General features: G+C 36.7%; 1 protein-coding gene and 2 pseudogenes across 1 annotated transcript; all 3 read right to left on the bottom strand.

Annotated features, from left to right (window-relative positions):
* Window positions 1-2,691: 2,691 nt before the first annotated feature.
* LOC109569113 (olfactory receptor 8J3-like) lies at window positions 2,692-3,647 on the bottom strand (annotated as a pseudogene).
* A 10,922-nt stretch (window positions 3,648-14,569) lies between these two features.
* Window positions 14,570-15,504, bottom strand: LOC109569379 (olfactory receptor 8J3-like; annotated as a pseudogene).
* Window positions 15,505-21,223: 5,719 nt separating this feature from the next.
* Window positions 21,224-24,878, bottom strand: LOC109569107 (olfactory receptor 8J1-like). Its single transcript, XM_070803268.1, has 2 exons — window positions 24,842-24,878; window positions 21,224-22,152 (listed from the first exon to the last, which is right to left on the bottom strand). Exons 1-2 carry the CDS (start codon window positions 24,876-24,878, stop codon window positions 21,224-21,226), a joined length of 966 nt encoding a protein of 321 aa, XP_070659369.1.
* Between the last annotated feature and the right edge of the window lie 2,485 nt (window positions 24,879-27,363).

The raw sequence follows: 27,363 nt of genomic DNA, 5'->3' as shown, positions 1-27,363 counted from the left end.
CAGAGGTTTTATTATTTTGATGTCTCTGTTTAATTCTTTGGCTCAAAATCCTGCAGTGATACAAAGCAAAAAAATGCACCAGTAGGGATGGAGAAGGCAATGACAACCCACTCCAGTACTCTCGCCTGGAAAATCCCATGGACGGAGGAGCCTGGCAGGCTGCAGTCCATGCGGTTATGAAGAGTTGGACACGACTGAGTGGCTTAACTTTCACTTTTCACTTTCATGCATTGGAGAAGGAAATGGCAACCCACTCCAGTGTTCTTGCCTGGAGAATCCAAGGGAGAGGGGAGCCTGGTGGGCTGCCGTCTATGGGGTCACACAGAGTCGGACACGACTGAAGCGATTTAGCAGCAGCAGCCGCAGCAGCAGGGAGGGAAAAAAATCTTCTCCTCTCAGACAGCTTCTCATGTACAGAACGGATTGGGATGCAGGAGATGGAGTGGGTAGAAGAGGCCATAAAGCTGATAAAGTCCCATCTCAAGGTACACAGACTAACACTCTGAAGACTGAGAAGCGAGAAGGAAAACTAGAAACCACTCTCTGTTATCAATTCAAGGATTGTGCTGTGTTAGAGAACTTTGGAGTCGAATTGGAAATTGTGATAGGATGCTGTGATGATATCTAAATACTGCTATATTTTTCTTAAGAGGGCTGAATTTATTTGTTCTTGCAGTTACTTATTTTTGCAGGAAATTAACAAAGTTTGTGTCAAACTGCAAACTCTGCCTCGTGGATGGTAATATAAATGTTCGTGTACATTTTTAGCTTTGTCTGGAGTCTTCAACCTTTCCCCCACCCGCATGGCTCAGGTTTGAGTTGGACAGAGCCCTAGGCATTCAGTGAGTTTTCTCACTAGAGTTTGACAGAATCGTGATGTGTTTCAATCCTGTGTGAAGTGGTAGTCTTCACCATCCAGACCTCCAGCCATTTCTCACTCCCTGGTAGCTGTTCTTGACCTGGCCTTATGGAATCTCACCTTAATAGGTATGATTCAGAAGTCGCTGGACCTCTCAAGCAGAATTCAGGCTGCTGGGTAGTCACTGTGTCTGCTTAGGTGTCTCCACTCCAGTTCCCAACTCACATATCCCAGGCGCTTCGGCCCTTCTGGTCTGACTGTGTCTTCAACTTTACCTGAGTACTGTGTTCTCTTCATGCTCACCATCACCCCATGTGAAGGACAGTTAACTGTACCCTTTACTGACATCACAGTCCTGTGCTGCCAATTGTCAGATATCTGAAAACACTCATTACATATGTGTCCTCTCTGTTCGCCAATTTTCCAGTAATTTTGCACACAGTGGATTGTACCTCTTCCTCTGCCACTATCTTATCTCTCTCCTCTTCCCTTTCCCCACTAGTCTGCTCTTTGTTCCTATGAATCTATTTCTATTTTGTTACAGTCATTAGTGTGTTTTATTTATTTTTTTATTTCACATGTGTAATGTTCAACTATACCTAAAACTAATATAATATTGTACATTAGCAACACTTCATGATAAAGTGTATCTAAATTTCCCTTATTTTCCTGATTTCATTTCCTCTCAATTGCTTTTCAGTCCTTTCAAAACATAAACTTCTGATATTTGGACATAAAACCCATTTTATATTGCATTAAAAATAAAGTGTGGATTGTATTTGAAAACTTATATGTGAATATGAGTCTCTACAATCTTATCTCTGAATATTTTTGTAACCTCAACTTCTTTCAACTTTTCTTAAAATATGGTTTTAGTAATCTTTATTTGGTGATCTGATTTAATAAGTCTGTGATATGGTCTGGTCACCCCCATCCATTCACAGTTGGAGAACAGATTTTAGTGTAAGCTCACTGATAAAAAACTATCAGAAAACATAACAGAATATTTTTTGAAAACAAATTGTTTTTGTAATGGTATAAAGAACTCTGATTGTTCATTGAATGTCCATTGTCTCACAATAAAGTCCATGTATTAAACACAGTAAAGAGGACTATACTTAGTAAGGAGAAAGGAAAATCTTAACAGTATCCACTAAGCTCATGAATAAAATGAAAGCATATTAAAAAAATTGACTATGTTTTTATGTTGATGTATAAATTATATACATTTATAACAAATTCAAAATATATAAAATATATTAATAGAATAAATTGTCATATTTTGGTTGACATTCAGAATATAAATTCACTCCTACTATATATTTTATCAAACAAACAATATTAAGAAAGAGTAGGGAGTTTTACTTTAAAGATAACTGGCATAATTTTGCTAGAAAGAGTAAAAAGGATTTTAGCCATCTCTAATTACAATTCTTAAAGATGTAGTTATCTACTATACCCATACATATCCAGGATAAAAAGAAAAAGAAACAAAATAATAAGAAAGATCAGCTTGCTTGTTTCATTTATAGATATTGCTCTGTTCTATTTTACTTATTTCTTAACATATCTCTCCTGACTCCTGGAAACATTTCTTTCAATCTAGATAACTGAACACTTAGCAAAGTTAGTGAATATGCTTCATTTCTGTATTTTTCTGAGAATTCCAGGAGAATCAGGTTATTTTTAAAATCACCATTTCCTAGAAACATAATCCTATTTAATTTCCAGGGTTACTTGAGAACCTATAAACCAGACATCTAATCTCAGCTTTCTCCAACCAATGGCAGCCTATCTTCATTTATCTACAGAGTTTTAAAACTAGAATGACTCTAAAAACAGCATGGATTTCTAATAAATCTCTTCAATGCAGCTTTCATGTCCTTGTTCCTCAGGCTGTAGATCATGGGGTTCAGCATGGGAATCACCAGTGTATGGAACACTGAAGCCATTTTATCAGCACCCATAGAATGGTTAGTTTGAGGCTGCAAATACGTAAAAAGTAGAGTTCCATAGAAGACTGAAACTGCTGTAATATGTGAGGCACATGTGGAGAAGGCTCTTTTCTTTCCTTCTGATGAACGTATCTTTAGAATGGACAGAACAATGTTGAAATAAAACGCTATGACAGTAATGATGGAAAACATCAAATTTGTAGATGCAGATATATATATATATATATATATATATATATTACTGCTTCTGGAACTGAAGTATCAGAGCAAGACAATGCTAACAGAGGGACGGTATCACAGTAAAAATGATTGATTACATTGGAAGAGCACTAAGTCATAGAGAATACAGATGGTGAAGTCACAATTGATGTACAAAAGCTATAGAGGTATGTGAGGGAAACTACCAGAAGACAGATCCTCTGAGACACCACCACCATGTAGAGCAGGGGGTTACAAATGGCCACATAGCGGTCATAGGCCATCACAACTAACAGGAGCACCTCAGCTACAATGAAAACCAAGAACCCTCCCAGTTGGGTGGCACGTTCATAGTAGGAGGTGGTGTGTTTCTTTACTAAGAAATTGATCAGCATTTTAGGGGCAATGACAGTTGAATTGCCAAGATTGATGATGGCCAAGTGCTGGAGGAAGAAATACATGGGGGTCTGAAGGTGAGAGTCCACATTGGTGAGGGTGATGATGCTTAGGTTCCCTGTCACGGTCAGTCCATAGATGACCAGGAAGACAAAGAAGAGTGGGATCTGGAGGTCTGGACATTCTGAGACTCCTGTGAGAATAAACTCAGTGACCTGAGTGAAATTTCCATTAGTCATGTAACAGTTTGGAAAGTCATCTGTTTGAAGAAAAAAGAAGTAGTCACAGACTTTATGAAATTATTTTCCAGGACTGTTATTAGATGTCAAAAGCAATCCTTTGATGAGATTTCCTATTGGTCTCAGTTATTAAACTCAGTTCTAGGTCTAGTAAACCAACTTTACAATCATTTACTGAAGAGATGAAACAGGTATAGCAATTTAAACAGACAATCCAGTGTAATGTATATTTTGAAAATTTATTTTCTCATAATCTTATTAAATTACGACTGTTTTAGTCTGTGGCGGATTCATGTTGATGTATGGCAGAACCAATACAGTATTGTAAAATAATTAACCTCCAATTAAAATAAATAAATTTATATTAAAAAATAGAATGGAGACTCCAATCTGATGCCTCTTGCACAAACTGTGAGGAAGACATGAGGAACTGCAAGTTCCCTAAGAATTCAAGATTTCCCAAGTGGCTTAATGGTAAAAAAATCTGCCTGCCAATGCAGGATATGCAAGAGACAGAGGTTCTATCCATGGGTTGGGAAGATCTCTGGGAATAGGAAATGCAACCTGTTCCAATAGTCTTGCCTGGAAAATTCCATGGACAGAAGACCCTGGTGGTTGAAAGTCCTGATGGGGGTCACAGAGTCGGACATGACTGAGTGACTAAGCACACAAAGACTTTGGCATCTGTTCTTAATTTCTTAATGTGAGATTTCTTGCTTTTTCTTAAGAATAGATAATTTAGCCAATGCTCTACCCCTTTTCATTTATACTGTATTTCTATAGCTTCTATTCAGTATATGTTGAACTTGCAAATTTGACCATCTATTTCTGATAACCTCTTTGATCATTTTTCACTTTATTACCAGAAAAAAAATATATGGAGACAAGTTCTCAGATATACTTTTTACATCAACTATTCTCTTTTCAGCTTTAAAAAAATTTTTTCTCTTTGAAAGTGTTTTCCTCACTTTCATAGCTCTTTTCCTTCTTGCCCACAAGTTGATGCAATTCCTCATATTATTTCAATGTGCTTTTATTTTAACCATTATTTTTTTTATTTTTACAATTTTATAATATTATTTTTTGAATTATGAAATACTTCTGACCTCAATTTTAGTTCATCACTTTACTGATATTTTATCAGATTTTTGATAGTTTTCATCAATGCAATAATATTAAACATCCTTTTATAGAACTTCTATCGTAATTTCATTACATATATTTTCTAAAGGGTCTACATTAGATTATAATACAACTGAATATTTTGCTAGAGATATTTGAAAGGTGATATTTGACTTCACTAAGTTGAGTTTTTTCTCAATAACAATTGATGTCTAGCTGGGGGCACCTGACACAGAGAAGCCTGTTCATAGCCTCTAATCCAAGGACTTAGAGAGAAGTTGTAGAGAGTCAACGCTACATGATCAGTTAACATAAGATTTACCCTGTAGCAACAATTAACATATATATATATATGCAATATATTAACAATAATTAATAAAGTGAGCAGGAAGAAACTTTTGTAGATGGTGACTCTGCTTATGGGATAGATTGTGGTGATGATTTCACTGATACACACACATCTCCAATCTCATCAAGTTGCATACATTAAACATGTAGAGTTTTTGCATGTCAATCATAATTCAATAAAGTGTTTTTTAAATCTATATATCATAAATATGTGACTTTTCAAAGACCAGAACTGACGTTTCTCTTCTAAACAAAATTAAAACAAAAATTCTACAGTAAGAAAGAAAAAAAAAAAGTTATTACAATGAAAAAGAATCAGAGATATAAGACCAAAATTACTTCTAATATTGTTGAATATTTTATACTAGTTTGTTTCTGACACCAAACATTCTCTTTGGTCCCTTGAATCATTTTCTTACTTAATTACCAGGTATTTGTTGATTTTCTACTTTTGTCAGGAAATAGCCAAGCTTCAGTTGAATGACTTGTCCCTTACCTCAGGGACATTCTATTCCAGTAATAGGGAAGAGAGAAAGGGCTGGTAAAAAAATATAAGCACAAGGTAATTGTAGAGTATATTAATTTTAATAAGAACAAGTAACAAAATACACATTAGGATAACCTGGGAGAATTATTTCACACAAGATGTTAAGAGAAGACCTTTTTGAGACATGACATTTGAACTAAAACTGAACAGTGAGGCAGAACCAACTTTTGAATGAACCACTGGAAGAACATTCCAGGATTCCAATTTCTTGAAGATGCTGTTTTGGGGTAGAAAATAACTATTCTTTTTCCTGTCAGTTTTTATAGGAAAACTTAATGGAGCCAGTGTGACTAAATAATAATGAGGAAATGGGGACAGTAGAATCATATGATATAGGTCACAGTAAATAGTTGGATTTTATTTTAAGTGAATTCTAAAGTATTGATGAGTTTGAAGGTAGATAAGGAACACGGCCAGTTTTAAACTTTAAAAAGATAATTCCTACTGTTATGAAGATAATAATTACATAATTGAAAGGAGGTAGAAATCATGAGTAAAAATTTAAAAGTGAGTTAAGCAGTTGCTATAGGATTCCTGATGGAAGATAATAAGCCAAAGTAGAGAAATGGAAATAGAGAGAAGATGGTACAATAACAGTTGAGAGCAGAAACAAGAAAGCATCAGCAACATAATTCATGGTGTGGGCTCTATGAGAAAGAGATGAAGGAATGACACTGAGATTAGGAACAAAAAATACTTTTGTGATTTTTTTTTTTTTTTTTTGTGACTAAATCAGATATGGTTTTTCAAATATTTGGGGTTATGATTTAAGATGGAGTGATGAAAGTGATATTATGAACTTATTAAATTTTAAGTGTTTATGAGACATTTAAATATTAATTTAGGCAAGCTACTATGTAAGTTAGACTTGCGGATATTTAGGAAATGAGCCCTAATGATCATACGATATTTTTTCATCTAGTTCAAGATTTTTTCATCTGCTTCGTTTTTTTTTTTTTTTTTTTTAATTGTGGCATAACTTCCCAATAGGTTTCTCAATCTACCTGCCTCCTTTTGCACTGAGGACAACCCTCTCTTTTGAGATTTTAGTTTTTCTTTTGTCCTGTAACACTGCACTACAGGATGTTGATTCTGTGTCTCTCATGCCTGTTTTTTTTCCCCAAGAAAAAAGAAAAATTTATTGAAGTATAGTTGATTTGGGCTTCCCAGGTGGCACAGTGGTAAAGAATCTGCCTACCAATGTGGGTGACTTGAGTTGTTTGATCTCTGGATTGGGGAGATCCCCTGGAGTAGGAAATGGCAACCCACTCTAGTATTTTTGCTTGGGAAATTCCATGGACCTTGTCTACTTTTTAAATTTTGGTTTAATGTGATAAAATACATAATATGAGATCTGCCCCATTAAATAATTTATGAGTGAACAGTACAGTATGGTAAATTACAGTTAAATGCTATAGAGTAGATCTCTAGATTTTATTCACCTTCCTTAACTGAAACTTTATATACCTGTTGATTAGCAACTCCCTGTATAGTCCAACTTATGACTTCTGGGCATTTATTGAAAATAATTTCCACCCAAGATGGAAGGGTCATGGTGGAGAGGTCTGACAGAATGTGGTCCACTGGAGAAGGGAATGGCAAACCACTTCAGTATTCATGCCTTGAGAACCCCATGAACAGTATGAAAAGGCAAAAAGATAGGACACTGAAAGATGAACTCCCCAGGTCAGTAGGTGTCCAATATGCCACAGTTGACTCATTGGAAAAGACTCTGATGCTGGGAGGGATTAGGGGTAGGAGGAGAAGGGGACGGCAGAGGATGAGATGGCTGGATGGCATCACTGACTCGATGGACATGAGTCTCAGTGAACTCTGGGAGTTGGTGATGGACAGGGAGGCCTGGCGTGCTGCGATTCATGGGGTCGCAAAGAGTCGGACACGACTGAGCGACTGATCTGATCTGATGCTACTGGAGATCAGTGGAGAAATAACTCTAGAAAGAATGAAGGGGTTGAGCCAAAGCAAAAACACCACCCAGTTGTGGATGGGACAGGTGATAGAAGCAAGGTCCGATGCTGTAAAGAGCAATATTGCATAGGAACCTGGAATGTCAGGTCCGTGAATCAAGGCACATTAGAAGTGGTCAAACAGGAGATGGCAAGAGTGAATGTCGACATTCTAGGAATCAGTGAACTAAGATGGACTGCAATGGGTGAATTTAACTCAGATGACCAATATATCTACTACTGTGGGTAGGAATCCTTTTGAAGAAATGGAGTAGCCATCATAGTCAACAAAAGAGTCTGAAATGCAGTACTTGGTTGCAATTTCAAAAACGACAGAATGATCTCTGTTTGTTTTCAAGGCAAACCATTCAACATCACGGTGATCCAAGTCTATGCCCTGAACAGTAACACTGAAGAAGCTGAAGTTGAACAGTTCTGTGAAGACCTACAAGATCTTCTAGAACTAACACCCCAAAAAGATGTCCTTTTCATTAAAGGGGACTGGGATAAAAAGTAGGAAGTCAAGAAACACCTGGTGTAACAGACAAATTTGGCCTTGGAATACAGAATGAAGCAAGGCAAAGGCTAATAGAGTTTTGCCAAGAGAACACACTGGTCATAGCAAACACCATCTTCTAACAACACAGAAGAAGACTCTACACATGGACATCACCAGATGGCTAACACTGATATCAGATTGATTATATTCTTTGCAGTCAAAGATGGAGAAGTTCTATACAGTCAGCAAAAACAAGACAGGAAGCTGACTGTGGTTCAGATCATGAAAACTCCTTAATGCCAAATTCAGATTGAAATTGAAGAAAGTGGAGAAAACCATTAGACCATTCAGATATGACCTATATCAAATCCCTTATGACTATACAGTGGAAGTGAGAAATAGCTTTAAGGGACTAGATCTGATAGATAGTGCCTGATGAACTATGGACAGAGGTTCGTACAGGAGACAGGAATCAAGACCATCCCTAAGAAAAACAAATTCAAAAAAGCAAAATGGCTGTCTGAGGAGACCTTAAATAGCTGTTAAAAGAAGGGAAGTGAAAAGCAAAGGAGAAAAGGAGAGATATACCGATTTGAATGCAGAATTCCAAAGAATAGCAAGGAGAGATAAGAAAGCCTTCCTCAGTAATCAGTGCAAAGAAATAGAGGAAAACAATAGAATGGGAAAGACTAGAGATCTCTTGAAGAACACTAGACATTCCAAGGGAGCATTTCATGCAAATATGGACTCAATAAAGGACAGAAATGGTAGGGACCTAACAGAAGCTGAAGATATTAAGAAGAGATGGCAAGAATACACAGAAGAACTGTACAAAAAGATCTTCACAATTCAGATAATCACAATGGTGTGATAATTCACCTAGAGCCAGATATCCTGGAATGTGAAGTCAAGTCAGCCTTAGAAAGCATCACTACTAACAAAGCTAGTGGAGGTGATGGAATTCCAGTTGATCTATTTCAAATCCTAAATGATGATGCTATGAAAATGCTGCCCTCAATATGCTAGCAAATTTGGAAAACTCAGCAGTGATCACAGGACTGGAAAAGTTCAGTTTTCATTCCAATCCCAAAGAAAGGCAATGTCAAAGAATGCTCAAACTACCATACAATTGCACTCATCTCACACGCTAGTAAAGCAATGTTCAAAATTCTTCAAGCCAGGCTTCAGCAATACGTGAACCATGAACTTCAGATGTTCAAGCTGGTTTTAGAAAAGGCAGAGAAACCAGAGATCAAATTGCCAACTTCCCCTGGATCATGGAAAAAGCAAGAGAGTTCCAGAAAAACATCTATTTCTGCTTTATTGACTATGCCAAAGCCTTTGACTGTGTGGATCACAATAAACTGCGGAAAATCCTGAAAGAGATGGGAATACCAGACCACCTAACCTGCCTCTTGAGAAACCTGTATGCAGGTCAGGAAGCAACAGTTAGAACTGGCCATGGAACAACAGACTGGTTCCGAATAGGAAAAAGAGTACGTCAAGGCTGTATATTGTCACCCTGCTTATTTAACTTATACGCAGTGTATATTATGAGAAACACTGGGCTGGAAGAAGCACAAGCTGGAATCAAGATTGCCAGGAAAGATATCAGTAACCTCAGATATGCACATGACACCACCCTTCTTGCAGAAAGTGAAGAACTAAAAAGCCTCTTGATGAAAGTGAAAGTGGGGAGTGAAAAAGTTGGCTTAAAGCTTAACATTCAAAAAACTAAGATCATGTCATCCGGTCCCATGTCTTCATGGCAAATGGATGGGGAACAGTGGAAACAGTGTCAGACTTTATTTTTTTGGGCTCCCAAATCACTGCAGATAGTGATTGCAGCCATGAAATTAAAAGACACTTACTCCTTGGAAGGAAAGTTATGACCAACCTAGACAATATATTAAAAAGCAGAGACATTACTTTGTCAACAAAGGTCCATCCAGTCAAGCCTATGGTTTTTCCAGTAGTCATGTATGGATGTGAGAGTTGGAAAGAAAGCTGAGAGCTGAAGAATTGATTCTTTCAAACTGTGGTGTTGGAGAGGACTCTTGACAGTCCCTTGGACTGCAAGGAGATCCAATCCACCCATCCTAAAGGAAATCAGTCCTGCATGTTCATTGGAAGGACTGATGTTGAAGTTGAAACTCCGATACTTTGGCCACCTGCTGTAAAGAGCTGACTCATTTGAAAAGACCCTGATGCTGGGAGGGATTGAGGGCAGGAGGTGAAGGGGATGACATAGGATGAGATGGTTGGATGGCATCACTGACTCAATGGACATGGGTTTGGGTGGACTCCAGAAGTTGGTGATGGACAGGGAGGCCCGGCTTGCTGGAGTTCATGGGGTCGCAAAGAGTCAGACACGACTGAGTGACTGGACTGAACTGATAGCCTGCCAAGTTGGTGTCTTTTTTTTTTTTCTTTTTTTTAAGGAAGGGATATGTCTGGTTATAGATGCAGTTTCTATTCCTATAGGGTCAGAAAGATGCCCTGGATGAGGAAATAACAACCCACTCCAGTATTCTGGCCTGGACAATCCCACAGGGGCTACAGTTCATGGGGTCCCAAAGAGTTGGACACAACTGAGCATGCTTGTGTGCATTAAAGCGGACAAGATACAAAATGTATACAAAGGGATGACTGCACTTTGAATCTTCAGATTTGCTGATGGCAGTTAGGAATTATTGGGGCTTAAAGTCTTTCTTCAAAACTCTTAAAAAATCACCCTCTATTTACCAGTCTACTTGCTCAATTTGTAAAGTCTTTTCTTTATAAAAAAAAGAAAAAAAAATGGACTACATAGTTAGCAAGTTATCAACTTGTACAGAAAACAAGAGTCGGACACGACTGAGAAACTGAACTGAACTGAACTGAGAGAAAACAAAGGAATAAAAAATCTCCAAGTTTATGCATGGGAGTTGATCTTATATATAAGAATATGAAAATCTTTAAGTTAAATTATTTTCAATTTATAAAATATTTAATGGGTGACACAGTATTTTAAAATATTGAATTGGTTACATTAACAAAAAAGCCAAATGTTGCATGAGGCAGATACTAAAAATATTTGTTATTGATCTGAAATTTAAATATGGCTGAATATTCTGTATTTTATCTGCAAATTCTAACCTTACTGGATTGTAATAGTTAGATTGGTGATGATCTGTGCACTCTTTTTGCACTTGTAATATCCAAATGCAGCTTTCAACTTTCACAAGTCAAATAGATATAGAACATGTTATCAGTTTATGGGATTTTAACACCTTAAAAACCATACTATTCCAGGGAAACCAGTTAAAAAAGGAAATAATGAAATTCCTGTGACATAAAGAATGATCTGTCAGTGACCATAAAAATGTCTTGAGTCAGAATCTAAAAATCAAAGTGAATTACCAACATTAGGTGATCATCAAAATCAACAGCAATGTTTATCTACTCACATTTAAAGAATAATTGCAGTTTTCTGCTCTCAAGTTTCTCTGACTTTTCTGAGTAATGAGAATTGACGCTTTTCTTCTCTCTTCCTGATGTTCCTTGAGGAAGTAGTATGGTATTTGTTCAGACATTTTTGTTTAAATCATCTGAGAGATTAAAAAAATTGCCTGTAGTTTCTGCTAATTATCCAAGATATTCTTCATATTCCCTAGTGAAAAAGTGTAAGGGGCAATTTAAGGAAAGGAAGAAAACAGCATAAATGATCTGCACAGTTCCATTGAGACCTACAGCCTGTTTTATGTGCTCATTCATTTACACAGAGTCAATGATTATAGTAACAATGAAAATGCTACTGTATGGGCTTTAACTCAGCAAAACTGAAACAGTTCCAAAAGTTGTGATATAATTGTAAATGAATCATCATCATCATTGCATAGAATTTTTTGAATTTATAATTCCAGTAAAAAATATGTAGTTGGCACTGGGGTGAAAATATATTATTTAACCTATATGATATAAATATGGACTATAACAATAAACAGAGGAAAACCAAGCTCAGATAAATTATGTAATCTGACCAAAGCCATGAGGAAATTAAAGCCTCATCTTTAAGTGAGTGGTGGTATACATACCCTGACCTTTAATATAACAAATCCATAACAATTATTGAAATGCAGTGTGTGTTTAAACTATAGTGCTTCCTGAGCTGAGACACCAACACACTTGGATAATGTTCAGTACAACCTCACAGAAGGTAAAATTTCATATAAGACAGTACATGCTCTCTCATAACATTTTACCTATACACTCATCCTTATGTATTAGAATTGAGTAAAAATCATAAACAGCTAAAGATGGATCTAAATTGCATAGATGGGTAAGTTTTGGAAAATGTGTCATTTGTTCTTAATAACTAAATCAAGATATAGAATGTTTTCAGCACCACAGAAACCTCTCCAGTGCTTTATAACCCCTCCACCCTTCACCTCTCCAAGAATAATGGAAATTTCCCTCATTTAACTCCACCAACATTCTCACAACTCTAGCAACTACTTGTCTGTTTTCTATCCCTAAACTTATTATCCTGCTTTTGAATTTCATGTACATGGAATAACACAATATTCTCAGTCTGGTATCTTTCACTCAGCATAGTGATTTTGAAATTTATCCATGTGTGATTTTATAACTATATGACATCCCACTGCATGTGAGTGTCACAACTCTTAAAATATTGATGGATATTGTGTTTGTGCTGTGCTATTAAAAATTCTAGCATAAAGAATCCTATATAAGTGTATGTGTGAGTATATATCCATTACTTTCTCCTAGTTAGGGATCTTAGAATAACTAGGACATAGGTCACTGTATAGTTAACTTTACATGAAACTGCAAGATTACCAAACTTACTGTAGCATTTTACATTAGCAAAAGCCGTGCATGAGAATTTCATTTTCACCATATTCTTACCAATATTTGATGTAAAAATTAATACATGCACATAAATATAAATGGACATTGGGATAAAATAATTCTATTCCTTGGTGCCTGCAATGTGGGAGACCTGGGTTCAATCCAAGGAGCAAGCATATTTTAATTTCATAGCTGCAGTCACCATCTGCAGTGATTTTGAAGGCCCCCCAAAATAAAGTCTGTCTCTGTTTCCATTCTTTCCCATCTATTTGCTGTGAAGTGATGGGACTGGATGCCATGATCTTCGTTTTCTGAATGTTGAGTTTTAAGTAAACCCTTTCACTCTCCTCTTTCGCTTTCATCAAGAGGCTCTTTAGTTCTTCATCACTTTCTGCCATAAGGGTGTTGTCATCTGCATATCTGAGGTTATTGATATTTCTCCCAGCAGTCTTGATTCCAACTTGTGCTTCATCCAGCCCAGCGATTCTCATGATATACTCTGCATATAAGTTAAATAAGCAGGGTGACAGTATTCAGCCTTGATGTACTCCTTTCCCTATTTGGAACCAGTCTGTGTTCAAATCTACATCTTACGTTGTCTAAATTTTGCCCATTGAAATTTAAATTTTACTTGATTTTTTGAATTTTTACATGTGCTAGATAAAAAAATTTTTGCATATTTTCTCCCGGATGTTTTATATTTTGATATTTCTGTTTTGTTCTATGTCCCAATATCTTATTGTATTACCAAAGAGATTTTTGCTATCATTAGGGAGAGCAAAAAGTTATCTCCCACAAGAAAAATTCCACAAGTACAAAACAGATTGGAATGCAGGAGATGAAGTGGGTAGAAGAGGCCATGAAGTTGACAAAGTCTCAAACAAAGGTACAGACTAATCCTCTGAAGATCTGAAGGCTGAGAAGGGAGCAGGAGAACTGAGAGCCACTCTCTGATGTCACTTGAAGGATTACTCTAATTTTCTTCTATTGACTATATTGGTTTGTCAGGAACTTAGAATCTGTCTTGAACATGGTTATATTGTGCTGTGAAGACATGTGAATATTGTTATCTTCTTCTTAAGAAGGTTGATTTATTTGATCTTTTTTAATTAGAGCAGGAAATTAACAAGGTTTGTGGCAAACTACGAAGTCTGCCTCACGGGTGATTTCATAAATATTAATTCATTTTTTTTTTTTTTTTGCTTTTTGTTTGTTTGGTCTGGGACAACTGAAATCTTACAGTAACCTACATGGCTCAGTAGGATAAATAAACTTGGCTCAGGATAAGTGAACTGGGCAGCTTTTACAAAGAATGGGGATCTCATTTTCATACACTGTTTCCTTTCTGCAATTCATTGCCAAAATTCTGAGACTATTGTCTAAATTCTAACTTTTTGTTCTTTAGATCAGAAAAAAAACTAGGTTATTTTTAAGATTTCTATTTGTATGATGCAGACTAGAGCCTTGCCTCAAAATAAATAAAATTGGGAAAACACCCATTCTGTTAGCTTCTAATGCTGTTGGGAATCTCCTCCACACAATACACCTTTCTTAACCATCTCCTCATTTACCTTAGAGTTAAAAATTACATCAGCTTAAAAGAACAGCATGAATTTGTCAGAAATCTCTTTAAGGCAGCCTTCACGTCCTTGTTCCTCAGGCTGTAGATCATAGGATTCAGCATGGGGATCACCAGTGTATAAAACACTGAAGCCATTTTATCAGCACCCATAGAATGGTTAGTTTGAGGCTGCAAATACATGAAAAACAGAGTTCCATAGAAGACTGACACAGCTGTCACATGGGAAGTGCATGTGGAGAAGGCTCTTTTTCTTTCTTCTGATGAACGTATCCTTAGAATGGACAGAACAATGTTGAAATAAGATGCTACCATGGTAATTATGGAAAACACCAAATTTGTAGATGCAAATACAAATACTACTGTTTCTGGAAAGGAAATATCAGAGCAGGACAATGCTATCAGAGGGACGATATCACAGTAAAAATGATGGATTACATTGGAAGAGCAATAAGACATAGAAAATACAGAAGACGAAGCCACAATAGCTGTGGAAAAGCTATAGAGGTATGTGAGGGAAACTAGCAGAAGACAGATCCGCCGAGACACCACTGCCATGTAGAGCAGGGGGTTACAAATGGCCACATAGTGGTCATAGGCCATCACAGCTAAAACGAAAATTTCAGCTACAATGAAAACCAAGAACCCTCCTAGTTGGGTGGCACATTCATAGAAGAAGGTGGTGTGTTTCTTTACTAAGAAGTTGATCAGCATTTTAGGGGCAATGACAGTTGAATTGCCAAGACTGATGATGGCCAAGTGCCTGAGGAAGAAATACATGGGAGTCTGAAGCCGAGAGTCCACACTGGTGAGGGTGATGATGCTTAGGTCAGTCCATAGATGACCAGGAAGACAAAGAAGAGTGGCATCTGGAGGTCTGGGCGTTCTGAGACTCCTGTGAGAATAAATTCAATGACTCGGGTGAAATTTTCATGAGCCATGGTAGAATTTGGAGAGTCATCAGTTTGAGCAAGAAAGGAGAAATGGTTACAGTTTTAAAAAACTGTATTTCCTAGGATTGCCATTAGATGGCACAGGCAATGCCTAGGGTGAGATTTCCTGGAATCACGCTTCCAAATTATACCCTCCTCTATTTCTGCTGAAATTTAGTGTGTTGCTGGCTACATATACTTTTTAAATGACAAAAATAAAAAATTTAAAGGAACCACTTTAAATCACAAATATTGTACCCATCCTCTAAATTTCTCTTTTAAAGTCCCACATTTTATTATTTGCCAGTGTCAATAATACTTTGCCATTCTACACACTCCTACTTCCTTAGGTCAAGCTTTAATTAATGCTATCATTGATGACTGTATCATTTTGATCTCCATGTCATGATTCTCTCAGTTTGGCTGATAGACAAATAACAGTCTTTAATACTTTTTGAGTAGTCAAATTTGTAATCTGAGATTATTTTTAAAATAATTGAAGAATAAGCTTTAGCCTCATATTCAACGCATTTGACATTCAGGTCTGTATCACCTTTCTACTCACATCACCTCACTCAGCATACACTCAGCCCTACATTTTTTTCTCTTGCCCTCTGTGTCTTTACTGATATTCAAAAATACCAGTTGACCTAAGAGCAACCTAGAAAATAAACATTTATTCCTGGTTTTATTTCCTTATTAAGATACTACAGAGTTTCTGTCTTGTTAAATCAAGAAACTGCTGCTGCTGCTGCTAAGTCGCTTCAGTCGTGTCCGACTCTGTGCGACCCCATAGACGGCAGCCCACCAGGCTCCCCCATCCCTGGGATTCTCCAGGCAAGAACACTGGAGTGGGTTGCCATTTCCTTCTCCAATGTATGAAAGTGAAAAGTGAAAGTGAAGTCACTCAGTCGTGTCCGACTCTTCGCGACCCCACAGAACGCAGCCTACCAGGCTCCTCCACCCATGGGATTTTCCAGGCAAGAGTACTGGAGTGGGTTGCCATTGCCTTCTCCGAAATCAAGAAACTAGCCTGATGCAAAAATGGGTTTAAGGATGGAAGGCGACCCTGGGCTTTGTGGAGCCAATTCTACTGCTTTTTCCTAGATGACACTGTCTGCTGTTTCTCTATTGTGTCCCATTCGGCTTTCAGGCTCTTTCCTCTTTCACAGAGAAGAACCATGTATTGCCTGGTCTGCTATCGTGGGTTTTCTTGTCAGACACACTGAATTAGGCAAAGGAGTTCAGACATCTGCTACCAATCTTACCAGTTTGAAATCTTCAGTTCTGCTAAGGATTAGTCTAGTGTTATTGAGGGTATCTTCATTTTCAGTGTCTTTTATTGTTTTCTTCTAAATTTCCAGATTGTTTTACCCTACACATTCATTTTTAATTTTAATTTTCTCCTTAAGAATATATAACATGAGATCTGTTCCATTAAAAGATTTAAGGTTGAATAGACTAGCATTCTTAATTATAGGTACAATGCTGTTCCTCTCTAGAACTTATTCATCTTCCAGTACTGAAATTTGATATCTGTTGATTAGCAATTCCTCATATGGTCCAACTTACAACTTCTGGTTACTTATCAAAAAGAATTGCTATAAGAATCTTAAAGAGCTAATGATACTCTGTCCATTCTTCTTATTTTGTGAACGATATCTTTGATCATTTTTGACCATTCTGATGCAACATTTATATGCTTCTATTTAGGGCTAATATTAGAGCACACAGGATATAAAAAATATGCAAAGATATAACTGATATTTCAATCTTCAGACCTGGTGATAAGAGTTAGGAACTACTTGAGGTTCATGGCTTTCTCCTTAACTCTTAAAAACGTTTTCTATTCATTTACTAGTTTACTCAATCAGTTAGCAAAGTCATTCCTGAAGAAAAAAAAAATAAGCAACTGTTAGGGAAAACAAACAACTAAAAATTCTCCAAGTTCATGTGTGGGAATTGATTCTCATATAGAAGAATATACATATCCTTATATTAAGATTATTTTCAGTTTATAAAGTGTTTCATGGGTAATACATATCTTAAAGTATTTTTCAAATATTACATTGGATATATTTATAGAAAATTCAAATATTATATGAGACAGGTACTAAAAAGTATTTGTCATTGATCTGAAATTTAAATGCAACTGAACATCTTATATTTTATCTGGAAATTCTAATCTTACTGGACTTTAATAGATTAGATTGCTCATGATTTTTTCAGATATATCTAACTCCCTCTGCACTTACAATATGCACATCTGACTTTCAGCTTTCATAAATAAAATAGATATATGGCTTCTAGTTAATTAATAGGTAATTCCCTGACACTACCACAGTATTCCAGGGAAACAAGTTAATAACAACAAAAAAAATTAATAATAATGGAGTTTTTGTGGTTAAAGAATATTTGTCAGTGTCTATAAAAGTGTTCATAGTCAGAATCTAAGAAACAAGGGAAATTACCAATGTCAACGTGATAATCAAAATCAACAATATCTGTCTACTCACGTTAATGAAGAATTGGATTTTCTCCTCTCAAATTTCTCTGACTTTTCTTTGAGTAGGGAGAATTTATGCTTTTTGTATCCCTTTGTGATGTTTCCTGAGAAAGTATTAATAGCATTTGAGTTATTCAACTGATTTCTCTTAAATCTTCTTAGAGATTTAAAAACAATTGCCTGTGTGCCTACCTATCCTCAGGGATATCTGGCCTAGTCTCTAGTGAACAGCTGTAAGGAATAATTTAAAGAAAGGCAGAAAAGAGCATAATGGTCCTTACAGTTCTACAGAGACCCACGCGACAAAAGTTCTCAATCGCTGACACAGAGTCAATGATCAGAACAACAATGAAAAAGACTAACGTGCTTTATTGCAGCAAAATTGGAACAGTTTCAATAGTCATGATAAAATTGCAAATTAATCACCACCATTGCATATAATTTTTTATTTAAATGTATTATTCCAGTAAAAATATGTCATAGATGCTGCATTAAAAATATACCATTTAACCTAAATGAGGTGGATATCACTATTCCCAGATTCAGAGGACACTAATCTCAGATAAACTATGTGATTTGACCAAAGGTATGTAATTGGTGACTAGAAGATTTGAAATTAAAGCCTTTTCATACACCTGCAGAAAAAGGCTTTAATTTCAAATCTTCTAATTAAAGCCTTTTCATATACCTGCAGAAAAAGGCTTTAATTTCAAATCTTCTAATTAAAGCCTTTTCATATACCTTCATATACCTTCATATACCTGCAGTCTTTTGGACTCTGTGGGAGAGGGAGAGGGTGGGATGATTTGGGAGAATGGCATTGAAACATGTATAATATCATGTATGAAACGAGTCGCCAGTCAAGGTTTGATGCACGATACTGGATGCTTGGGGCTAGTGCACTGGGACGACCCAGAGGGATGGTACGGGGAGGGAGGAGGGAGGAGGATTCAGGATGGGGAACACGTGTATACCTGTGGCGGATTCATTTTGATATATGGAAAAACCAATACAATATTGTAAAGTTAAAAAATAAAGTAATTAAAAAAAATCTAATATAAGGAAATACATTCCCTCTCATAACATTTAACCTATATTCTCTTCTTCTATGAATTCCTTTTGCTTTAGAATTGAGGAAAATTTGCATACAGTAAAAGATGGCGTTAAATTGTACAAATGGGTAAGTTTTGGAAAATGTGCCATTTGTTCCTAATACCTGAATCAAGATAACATTTCAACACCACAGACATTTCCCTGATACTTTATAACACCCGCTTCTTGGCTACTCCCATCATAAAGGCAATTTCCCTCAGACCTTAACTTCCCAAACAGCACGCTCTCACCTAGAGCAAATGCTGCTCTGGTTTCTGTCCCTAATCTCATTTTCCCTGTTTCTGAATTTCATGTAAGTGAAACCACACAATAAATATTCTTAATCTGTATCTTGCACTCAGCTTAATTGTTTTGAAATTCAGCTGTGCTGAGTTTATGTGGATGCATATAGTCCTCTGCATACATATATCCCATCTTACTCGTTCTTTTACCAATAGATATTTGAGTTTTGGTTTATTATAAAATATCTTGTATAAACACCCTTATAAAAGCATATGTGTGTATATATATATGTATTATTTTTACTAGTTATAGATCTAAGAGGTAATTACTGTAACATAAACATCTGCATTTTTAACTTTATAAGAACCTGCTAACTTTCTGAACTTATGGTAACATTTTACACTACCAAAGCCATGTATGAGAATTCTATTTGCCACATCACCTTGGCAATATTTGATGTAGACATTTTAAAAATAACTTATAAATGGAATTGGGATAAAATAATCTCATTGTGAGTTGAATTTTCATTTACTTGGTGGCTAGTGAAAGTGGACATTTTTCTATGTACTTGGTTATTCATATACCCACTTCTTACAGTTCTAAAATTTGCCCATTTTAATTGTTTTCTTCTTTTTATTGATTTTTTGAATACTAAAAGTTTGCTAGATAAAACTACATTTTCAGATTTGTTTTTTTTCCTAGGCTCTCTTGCTTCTGATGTTTCTGTTTAGTTCTGTCTCAAGTTGCTACAGTGATACAACTCAGAGTTGTGCGGCCAGTAGGAAGGGCAGAAAACCCTCTCGCACCAAAAAGTTTCAAACAAAGCAGTTTCGGATACAGGAGATAAAGTGGGTAGGAGAGGCCATAAAACTGATAAAACTGCAAGCCAAGGCACATAGAGAAACATTCTGAAGACAGGAAAGGAAGCAGGAAAACTGGGAATCTCTCTCTGTCATCACTTCAAAAGAAAAAAAGTGTAGTTGCTCAGTCGTGTTCAAGTCTTTGCGATACTGTGGACTGTAGCCTACCAGGCTCCTCCGTCCATGGGATTCTCCAGGCAAGAGGACTGGAGTGGGTTGCCATTTCCTTCTCCAGGGGATCTTCCTGACCCAGAGATTGAACCTGGGTCTCCCGCATTGCAGGCAGATACTTTACCCTCTGAGACACCAGGGAAGCCCCAAGAATACTGGAGTGGATTGCCCTGCCCTCCTCCAGGGGATCTTCCCAACCCATGGATCAAACTCAGATCTCTCACATTGCAGGCAGATTCTTTACCATCTGAGCCACCAGAGAAGCCCTATCACTTCAAACATTACTCTAATTGTGTTGCATTGAATATACTGCTGTGTTAGGAAATCTGGAGTCTATTTTGGACATGGTGACACTCTGCTCTGAAGATATCTGAATATTGTCATCTTCTTAAGTGAGTTGATTTTATTTTTTCTTTTTCTTGTTTAAAATTAACAAGGTTTGTGTTAAACTACAGACTCTGCCTCATGGGTGATTTCATAAATACTAGTTCATATTTTAGCATTGTCTGGGGTACTGGAATTGTCCCCTACAGCCACATGCATCAGGATAAGTGAAGTGGAAAATTCATACAAAGAATAAGGATCTGACTTTCATTGGCTCTTTTTTTCCCCTTCAATTCAGCCCCCAAATTCTGTGACTATTGACTCAAACATTTTTATTATTTAGATCAGAAAACCTGGGTTGTATTCAAGATTTCTATTTGAATGGTGCAAACTAGGACCTTTCCTCAAAACAGAAATTGCAAAATGGGAAAATAATCCATTCCTTTGACTTCTAATGCTGTAAGAATCTTCTCCACACAATGGCACCCTACCTTAACCATCTCTTCATTGACCTATAGAGTTCAAAAAGACATCAACAGCACGAATTTGTCAGAAATCTCTTCAAGGCAGCCTTCACGTCCTTGTTCCTCAGGCTGTAGATCATGGGGTTCAGCATGGGAATCACCAGTGTATAAAACACTGAAGCCATTTTATCGGTTTCTAATGAATGGTTATTTCGAGGCTGTAAATACATGAAAAGCAGAGTTCCATAGAAGACTGACACTGCTGTCATATGTGAAGCGCATGTGGAGAAGGCTCTTTTCCTTCCTTCTGATGAGCGTATCCTTAGAATGGACACAATGATGTTGAAATAAGATGCTACAACTACAGTTATGGAAAACATCAAGTTTGTAGATGCAGATATGAAGACTACTGTTTCTGGAAAGGAAGTATTGGAGCAGGACAATGCTAAGAGAGGGACAATATCACAGTAAAAATGATTGATTACATTGAAAGAGCAATAAGCCATTGAAAATACAGAAAAGGAAGTCACAATCGATGTGGAAAAGCTATAGAGGTATGTGAGGGAAACTAGCAGAAGACAGATCCGCCGAGATACAACCGCCATGTAGAGCAGGGGGTTACAAATGGCCACATAGCGGTCATAGGCCATCACAGCTAAAACGAAAATTTCGGCTACAATGAAAACCAAAAACCCGCCTAGCTGAATGGCACATTCATAGAAGGAGGTGGTGTGTTTCTTTACTAAGAAGTTTATCAGCATTTTAGGGGCAATGACAGTTGAATTGCCAAGATTGACCATGGCCAAGTGCCTGAGGAAGAAATACATGGGGGTCTGAAGCCGAGAGTCCACACTGGTGAGGGTGATGATGCTTAGGTTCCCTGTCACGGTCAGTCCATAGATGACCAGGAAGACAAAGAAGAGTGGGATCTGGAGGTCTGGACGTTCTGAGACTCCTATGAGAATAAACTCAGTGACTCGGGTGAAATTTCCATTAGCTATGTAACAGTTTTGAAATTAATCTATTTGGGGAAGAAAAGAAAATGTGGTTACAAACTTCCAAGTAATTATTTTCATGGATTGTCATTAGATGACAAGGGCAATTCTTGGGGTGGGGTTTCCTGAAATCATGTTTCCAAATTACATCAGCTCCTCTACTTCTGCTGAACTCTAGTGTACTCCAGCTTATATAGCTTTCCTAAATGGAAAAAAATAAATGTGAAAAAGCAGCCACTGTAAAGCACAAACATTGTATCCATCCTCTAATTTTCTCTGTCAGAGTTCCACATTGTATTTTTTTTTTTTTTTGCCAATTTTCATGATATTTGCCATTCTAAGCATCCCCTCACCTACCTCCTGAGACCAAGCTTGTATTAACACTGTCATGGACTATTGTATCCTTCTGGTCTCCACATCATGATTCATATTAGCTGATAGGCAGATAGCAGTCATTAAAATTTTGGGGTGGCATGTAATCTGAGATATTTTTAGAATAATTGAAAAAAAGCTTTAGCCTTGTTTTCAATGCATTCCATAATCAGATGCATATCATTTTTTCTATTCATATCACATCAGACCAGGCTTTTTGAACTCTAAATTTTCATCTCAGTCTTTCTGTTTCCCTGCTGACATTCAAAAGGACCAGTTGCACTAAGAGCACACAACCTAGAATATAAACCTTTTATTCTTACTGTTATTTTCTCTTATGCTGCAGAGGTTCTGGTTTATCACACCAGGAATCTAGTCCAATCCAAGGAGTGGGATTGAGAAAGAAAGGCAATCCTGAAGGTTGCTGAGCCAGTTCTATTCCTCTTTCCTACATAGTATTTTCTGCTGTTTCTCTAGGCTTCCGTGGTGGCCCAGGTGGTAAAGACTCTGCATGCAATGCAGGAGACCCAGGTTTGATCCCTGGAAGATCCCCTGGAGAAGGAGATGGCTGTTTCTCTACCGAGTCCGACTCTGCTTTCAGGCTCCTCCCTCACACACAGATAAGGACTAGGTGTTGCCGGGTCTGCTCTCATGGGTTTCACTGGACAAAGAGAGACACATTGGATTAAGCAAAGGAATTCAGATTTCTAGTATCAGTCCTACAACTCTGAAGTCTTCAGCTGTGCTGCTGCTGCTGCTGCTAAGTAGCTTCAGTCATGTCCGACTCTGTGCGACCCCATAGACGGCAGCCCACCAGGCTCCCCCGTCCCTGGGATTCTCCAGGCAAGAACACTGGAGTGGGTTGCCATTTCCGTCTCCAATGCATGAAAGTGAAAAGTGAAAGTGAAGTCGGTCAGTCATGTCCGACTCTTAGGGACCCCATGGACTGCAGCGCACCAGGCTCCTCCGTCCATGGGATTTTCCAGGCAAGAGTGCTGGAGTGGGGTGCCACTGCCTTCTCAGTCAGCTGTGCTAGGATTATTCAAATGCTTACTGAGGGTATCTCCATGTTCAGTGTCAGTAATTATCTCTTTCTGAAATTTCAGATTCTTTTACCTTGTCCATTCTTTTTTTAATTTTGATTTTAATTTTCTGCTTTAAGAATATATAGCATGTAATCTGCCCCATTAAATGACTTATGGGTCAATTGTACAGTATTGTTAATTAAAGTTACTATATTGTACAGTGGATCTCTATATCTTATTCAATCTTAGGTAAATGAAACTATGTTTGTTGATTAGCAATTCCCCATGTAATTCAACTTACAACTTCTGGTTATTTATCCAAAAAAACTGCTTCAGTATCTTAAATAGATAGGGATACCCTGCCGATTCTTCTTATTTGGGAAACGGTATTTCTGGTCATTTTTTAAATATTCTACTGCAACATTTTATATCCTTCCATTGAGGACTAATATTTAGAATAGACAGAATACAAAAATATGCAGTGGGAAGACTGACTTTTCAATCTTCAGTCCTGGTGATAGCAGTTAGGAGTTATGTGGGGTTCATGACTTTCTTATAGCTCTTAATAAATCATTATACTGTTTTACCAGTCTACTCACTAAGTTTGTAAAATCCTTTCTGAAAAACAAACAAACAAATGCTAAGAAACCAGCAAGGAAAACAAACAAGTAAAAATTATCCAAGTTTATGCATGGGAGTTATTTTCATACTGAAGAATATGCATATCTATATATTAAAATTATTTGGGGGCTTCCTTGGTGGTTCAGCTGGTAGAGAATTCCCCTGAAATGTGGGAGACCTGGGTTCAATCCCTGGGTTGGGAAGATCCCCTGGAGATGGGAACAGCTACTCACTCTGTTATACCCACAATATTCTGGCCTGGAGAATTCAGTCCATGGGGTCACAAAGAGTTGAACACGACTGAGCAACTTTCACTTCACTTCACTTCAGGGTCAATGTGGCAGATTCATTTTGATATATGGCAAAACCAATACAATATTGTAAAGTTAAAAAATAAAATAAAATAAAAGTTAAAAAAATATTTTAGGTATATACGTTTCATGAATAATATGTAAATTATTATTTTTCAAATATTGCATTGGGTATATATACAAAAAACAAATATTATATTAAATAAATACTAAAAAGTATTTGTTATTGATCTGAAATTTAAATGCCACTGAGGAGCCTGTATTTTATCTGGAAATCCTAACATAAATGGATTCTCTTAGATTGCATTGGTGATGATTATTTTCAGGTACCTGTAACTTCTTCACTTGCAATATCCAAATACCACTTTTGACTTTTACAAATCGAAGGATAAATGACATGTAGTCAAGTCATATGATTAATGCCTTTAACACTACCATCCTATTCCAGGGAAACCAGTTAGCAAAGGAAATAATGAAATGTTTGTGGTGTAAAGAATAAGCAGTCAGTGACCATGACAGTGTCCTTAGTCAGAATCTAAGAATCAAGGGAAATTACCAACACCAGAGTTGTTATCAAAATCAATATTTTTTATGTGCTCACCTTTATGAAGAACTGGATTTTCTGCTCTTCTGTTCTCCTGATATTTCTTTGGGTAGAGAGAATATATGCTTTCCCTCTTTCTTTGTAATGTCCCTGAGGAAGTAGTATGGAATTTAAATCATCTGAGAGATTTAGCAAAGAAATTGCCTGTGGTGCCTGCTAATTCTCCAGGATATTTTGCATATTCTCTAGTGGAAAAATTGTAAGGAATAATTTAAGGAAAGGAAGAAAGCAGCGTAAATGATCTGTAGAGTTCCACGGAGACCTACATGTCATAAAGTACTTACTCACAGAGTCAGTGATTTAAATAACAATAAAAGCATTACTGTATGAGTTCTATTTCAGCAAAACTGGAACAGTTTGAAAAGTCATGATAAAACTGTAAATGAATCATCATCACTGCATAGAGGTTTTTTTTTTTTTTTTAATTTTTCTAGTAAAATAAGTAGTAGGCCCTGGGTTAAAAATATAGCATTTGACCTATATGATATAGATATTACTATCCCCACATCCCGAGAGGACTCCGAGCTAAGACAAACTATTTCATTTGATCAAAAACGTGTAATTGGTGACTAGAAGATTTGCAATTAAAACTTCATCTTTGAGTGATATACATACATTGGCCTTTAACACGACAAACACATAATTCTTGCTGTGAAATGTGTTACAATAGTCTAAATGGTAGTGTTTTCTGAGCTATCTCATCATTCTTGCATAATGTTCAGCACAACTTCATAGATATTAAAATATAACAGAAGGTAATATATTCCCTATCATAACATTTAGCCATGCTCTCTTCCTCTATTAACTCCTCATGTAGAATTGAGGGGAATTCAATATAGTTAAAGATGGATCTAAAATGTAAAAATGGGTATGTTTTAATAAATGTGCCATTTGATCCTAATACCTAATCAAGATATAGAACATTATCAACACCAAAAATGGTCCCTGATATTTTAAATGCCCCCAGAATATCCCTACACCCCAGGCTACTCCCATTATAATGATGAACAACATCCCCCAACTTCTACTTATTGCTGCTATAAGCTTATTTTCCCTGTTTCTGAATTTCATATAAGTGGAATCACACAATAAATAGTCTCAAATAAGCAGTCTTTCACTCAGCATAGTGATTTTGAAATTTATTTGTGCTGCATTTATACAGATACATAATAATTGACTATATGCATATATCCCATCTTTAACTGTTCTCCTCTTATTGATGGGTATTTGAATTTTGGCTTGTTGTAATAAGTCTAGTGTTAACACTCCTATATAACTGTATATGTGCAGATATGTGGGGCTTCCCAGAGGGTAAAGAACCTGCCTGCCAATGAAGGAGACATGAGATGAGATGCAGTTTCCATCCCTGGGTTGGAAAGATCCTCTGGAAGAGGGCGCGCAACCCGCTCCAGTATTCTTGCCTAGTGAATTCCATGGACAGAGGAGTCCATAGTGTCGCAAAGAGTCGGGTGCAACTAAAGTGACTTAGCATGCATGTGTATCAGATCAGATCAGATCAGTCGCTCAGTCGTGTATGTGTAAAGAGGTATTAATTTCCATAGCAATAGATCTATGAGGGAAGTTACTGGAACATAGATAACTACATATTTAACTTTATAACAAACTGCAGATTTCTAAGCTAACTGTTGCATTTGCATTACCTAAAACCATGTATGAGAATTCATACTTTCCCCACATACTTGCCAATATTTGAAGTCAAAATTTAAAAAAAAAGATTTATAAATTGAAACTGGGATAAAAAATAATATTGTGAATTTGATTTTCACTTACTTGATTAATTATACTGAACAATTTTCTATATACTTATTGTTCATTCATATATCTCCATCTTAAATGTCTAAATTTTGTTCATTTTAATTGATTTTTCTTTTCATTGATTTTTAGAATTTTTATAATTGTGATAGATAAAATTACTTTTTCAAATTTTATTTGAGAAGTTTTACTTTTTGATTTTTCTCTTTAGCACTTTGACCCACGATCTTGCAGTTTTACAAAGAAGAGTTTTGCTACCACTGAAAAAGACAGAACAGTCTCTCCCACCAAACAGTTCTATGTGTACAAAACAGATTGGGATGAAGATGATGAAGTGGGCAGGAGAGGACATAAAGCTGAAAAATTCCCAACCTAAGATACACAGACTGACACGGAAGCCTGAGAAGGGAGCAGGAGCACACAGAATCACTCTCTGTTGTCACTTCAAGGATTACGCTAATTTTCTTGAAAACATTGATGTTCAGGGGACTTGGAGTCTGTGTTGGA

The sequence above is a fragment of the Bos indicus genome, chromosome 15 (assembly GCF_029378745.1).
Source record: "Bos indicus isolate NIAB-ARS_2022 breed Sahiwal x Tharparkar chromosome 15, NIAB-ARS_B.indTharparkar_mat_pri_1.0, whole genome shotgun sequence".
Classification (NCBI taxonomy): domain Eukaryota; kingdom Metazoa; phylum Chordata; class Mammalia; order Artiodactyla; family Bovidae; genus Bos; species Bos indicus.
This window is presented reverse-complemented; position numbering and strand designations above follow the sequence as displayed.

What these genes read in the sequence shown, in the direction of transcription:
- LOC109569107 (XM_070803268.1), bottom strand. Translation starts at nt 24,878, where the DNA reads ATGTCATTTATCCTTCGATTTGTAAAAGTCAAAAGTG. An exon ending in ATTTGTAAAAGTCAAAAGTG is followed by an intron (nt 22,153 to 24,841) that starts GTATTTGGATAT and finishes ACTGTTACATAG; the next exon opens with CTAATGGAAATTTCACCCGA.